This window comes from Linepithema humile, chromosome 4 (genome assembly GCF_040581485.1).
Source record: "Linepithema humile isolate Giens D197 chromosome 4, Lhum_UNIL_v1.0, whole genome shotgun sequence".
Classification (NCBI taxonomy): Eukaryota; Metazoa; Arthropoda; class Insecta; order Hymenoptera; family Formicidae; genus Linepithema; species Linepithema humile.
This window is the reverse complement of record NC_090131.1, coordinates 11540398-11544592: the sequence shown is the minus strand read 5'-3', so window position 1 is coordinate 11544592 and position 4195 is coordinate 11540398. Positions and strand designations below refer to the sequence as shown.

Here is a 4195-nt window from a genome sequence, read left to right as displayed (position 1 = left end):
TATGGATACTGGTATATAATAATAATAATAAAGAATATTTAAAAAATCTTGTACTATTTATTTTATATAAATTCATTATACATATACATATATATGTATATATACACAAATGTAGATTAATATATAGACAATTAGTAGGACTTCCGTTTCCGGCGCAGTAGCGAGAGGCACGTGGTGACTGAGCGTGAGTGAGTGACGGAAAAGAGAGAGTGTGTGGAAGGAGAGGAAAGGTAGGAGTGTGTGGAGGAGAGAGTGGAGGTGTGAGTGAGAGCGTGTGAATGAGGTGGGCATAGGGAAGGGCAGGATAGAAGGGAAAAAGGGCCCAGAGTATAGAGTGACAGGTGGGCAGGTGGGCTGGCATAGACTACGGCGTGTAAAGAGAGGAAGAGGTGGTGCGAGTGGGCAGGGATGGATGGTAAGGCGCGATCTGGCGGGATAGAAAAGAGGAAGGCAAGGGAAAGATGCATGAGCCTGGGGAATGTTGAGGAAATGTTTAAGAGGAAGAGGGAAAAATCAGGGGAGAGAAGGAAGGAGGAGGAGGATGAGGGATTTAGGAAGAGTAGGAAAACGCAGAGATCGCCAGGGAAAATGGAGGGGGAAGGAGGGGGAGAGACAGAGGGACAGAGGGAAGGAGGGGCAGAGGGTCTAGAGGAGTTGATCAGGAAGTGGAAAAAGGAAATGGAGGAGGTAATGGAGGAAATGAGAGGGGTAAAGGGATGGAGGGAAGAATTAAGGGCGATGAAGGAGGAGGTGAAAGAAGGGATTAAAGACAATGGAAGGATGGTAAGGGAGGAAATGGAGGAAATGAGAAGAGAATTTAGAGAGAGAGAGAGGAGGTGGAAGGAGGAAAGGGAGGTCATGAAAAAAAGTATAGAAGGACTGGAGGAAAAAGTGGAAAGAATAGAGGGGAGGAAGGCGGAAAAGGGAGAAGAGGGAAGGAGAGAGGGGAGAGAGAGCGAGGGGGAAACAAAGGACAGACTAAAGAAAGTAGAAAGAAGGATAGAGATGAAGGAGAGAGAGGAGAGGAGGAAAAATATATTGATTAAAGGGGTAGAGGTGAAGGAGGGGAAGAAGAAAGAGGCGGTGGAGGAGATATTTAGAGCCGTGGGGGCAAAGGTAGAGATCAAAGAAATTAAGGGATTAGGAGGAGAGGGCGGAAAAGGAAGGGAAATGCTTTTGGTTAAGTTGGGGAATGAGGAGCAGAGAAGGGAAGTGTGGGCGAAGAAAGGAATGTTGAAGGGCAGGAGAGAAAGGATATTGGAAGACTGGACATGGGGGGAAAGAAGGATGAGATGGAGGCTGGAGGAAGTAGCACGGAAGGAGGAAAGGGAAGGGAGAAAGGTGTGGATAGGATACGGCAAGGTTAGGATTGATGAACAATGGTGGAGGTGGGACGAGGAGGAGGAAGTGCTGAGAGATGGGAAGGGAAACATAAGACAGGGGGGACAGGGGGAAGACGGAGGAGGAGGGAAGAAGGAGGAGAGGAGGTAGGAGAGGGGGGAGGGAAAAAAGAAAGGGAAGGGCAGAAGGAAGTAAAAAAAGGGTGGAAAGGGTGGAAGGTGGCGTTCTGGAATGTTGCGGGGATGGGAAGGAAGGACATGGATTTTTGGAGGAGCATAGAGGAGTGGGACGTGATGATTCTCTCAGAGACGTGGTTGGATGAGAAGGGATGGAGCAGAATAAAAGAAAAGCTGCCAAAAGGATTTAAGTGGGGGGTACAGTTAGCGAAGAAGAGATGCAAAAAAGGGAGGGGGATGGGGGGAATGGTGATGGGAATCAGAAAGGAATTGTGGGAGAAGGGGTCAAAAATAGAGGTAGAAAAGGATGGGATGGTAGTAGGGAGAGTGAAAGTAGGTAGGGAGAGGTGGAGGATAATAGGGGTATACGCGGGGGATGGAATAGAAAGGACGTTGCAGGGGATGGAAGAATGGGTAGAGGAGAAAGAGGGGGGAGTGAGGGAGATAATAGGGGGGATTTTAATGCAAGAACGGGAAGAGAGGGGGGAGGGGTGAGAGGGGAAGAAGAGGAGGAGGAGGGGGAGACGGGAAAAAGGCGATCGAAAGACAAGAAGATAAATAGAGAGGGGAGGAAGCTGCTGGAATATATAGAGGAAAGAGGGTGGGAGATCTTTAATGGGAGTATAAGAGGGGACTGGGAGGGGGAGTATACATTCACAGGAGGGAGGGGAAACACAGTAATCGATTATATAATAGGGGAAGGGGAGATAAGGGACAGGTTAGAGGAGATGAGGGTAGGAGACAGGGTGGACTCGGATCACCACCCGGTAGAGTTATGGGTAAGGGGGAGGTGAAGAGGAAGAAAGGGAGGGAAGAAGGGGGTAGGGGCAGAAGGGGGATATGGGATCGTGAAGGGAGAGAGAAGTTTGCGGAAAAAATGGGAAGGATACGGATAGAAGGGAAGGGGATGGGAGAGGAGTGGGATAGTTTGGAGAGCAGGATAAAGCAGGCGTTGAAGGAGACGGAAGAGGAATTGGGAAAGGGGGAAGAGAGAAGAAAAGGATGGTGGGATGAGGAATGTGTAAGAGAAAAGAAGCGGGTAAGGAAGGAATTAAGAGATTGGAGGAGGAAAGGGGGGGAGGGAGAGAGGTATAAAAGGGAGAAGCGGGAATATGGGAAACTGTGTGAAAGGAAGAAAGAGGAGGAGAACAGAAGATGGGAAAGACGAGCGGAAGAGGCGAGAAGAGAGAGTGAGGTGTGGGAGATTGTAAATAGGGAGAGGAGGAGGAGGAAGAGAGTAAATGAGGGAATAGGGATGCTAGATTGGAAGGAGCATTTTATGAGGATATTAGGGGGAGTGGAAGGGAGGGTGGTTAGAGGGGGGGAGAGGAGTGGACAGGGGGAGGGAAAGGAGGAGGAGGAGATAAATAGGGAGGAGATAAGGAGAGCATTGAGAACGATAAGAGACGGAAAGGCGGCGGGGATTGATGAGATACCAGCGGAGGTATGGAAGTATGGAGGGGAAGAACTGGAGGAGTGGGTATGGGGATTTTGCAATAGGGTTTGGAAAGGGGAGGGATGGCCGGAAAATTGGAAAGAGGGGGTAATAGTGCCGATAATGAAAAAGGGGGAGGGAGAGAAGGTGGAGGAATATAGGGGGGTGACGATGATGCCAACCTTGTATAAGGTGTATGTGATGGTGTTGGCGGAGAGAGTGAGAGAGGAGATAGAGAGTAGGGGAATAATGCCGCACAATCAGACGGGCTTCAAGAGAGGAATGGGGACGATCGACAATATATATGTGTTAAATTATCTGGTAAATAAGCAATTGGGAAAGAAGAAGGGAAGGATGGTGGCAATGTTTGTCGATCTGAAGGCGGCGTTTGACTCAGTGGAGAGGGGAGTTTTGGTGGAGGCGATGAGGGAGCGTGGGATAAGAGAGGGATTGGTAGTGAGAGTGGAGGAGATTATGAGGGAAACGAGGAGTAGGGTAAGGGTAGGAGGGGAAATGGGGGAGGCATTCTGGACGGCAAGAGGGGTGAGACAGGGGTGCCCACTTAGCCCGCTACTTTTTAATGTGGTAACGGCGGATTTGGAGGAGGAGATGGGAAAGATCAGATGGGGAGGGGTGAGGTTGGGGGAAGGGAGAGTACACACCTTAGCTTACGCGGACGACATAGTCATGATGGCGGAGAATGAGGAGGAGATGGGGAGTATGATAGAGAGGCTGGAGGGGTATTTGGAAAGGAAGAGGCTGGAGCTAAATTTAGGTAAGACTAAGATTCTGAGGTTTAGAAAGGGGGGAGGAAGGATGGGGAAGAAAGTATGGAGGTGGAGAGGGAAGGTGATAGAAGAGGTAAAGGAATTCAGATATTTAGGATATACGCTGAAGAGGAACGGAAAACAGGAAGAGCATGTAAGAGAAAGGGTAAAGAGGGCAGCGGCTATAATGGGGCAAGTGTGGGGGATAGGTAAGAGAAGGTTTGGGAAGGATTGGGGGAGGAGAATGTGGCTTTTCGACAGATTGGTATGGACGGTGATGGGATACGGAGCGGAAATATGGGGGTGGAAAGAAAGAAAGAAGATGGAGAAATTGGAGGAGAGATACATGAAGTGGGTGTTGGGGGTAGACGGAAGAACGCCGGGATATATGATAAGGGAGGAGTTGAAGAGGGAAAAATTGAGAGGAAGAGCAGGGAAAAGGGCGTGGGATTTTGAGAGAAGACTGGAAGGGGGGA

At 49.3% G+C, this 4195-nt stretch overlaps 1 protein-coding gene across 1 annotated transcript; it reads left to right on the top strand.

The window, feature by feature from the left end:
- Positions 1–408: 408 nt before the first annotated feature.
- On the top strand, positions 409–1491 carry LOC136999514 (uncharacterized protein PF3D7_1120000-like). Its single transcript, XM_067353855.1, has one exon. The coding sequence runs from the start codon at positions 409–411 to the stop codon at positions 1489–1491; it is 1083 nt and encodes a 360-aa protein (XP_067209956.1).
- Positions 1492–4195: the final 2704 nt, after the last annotated feature.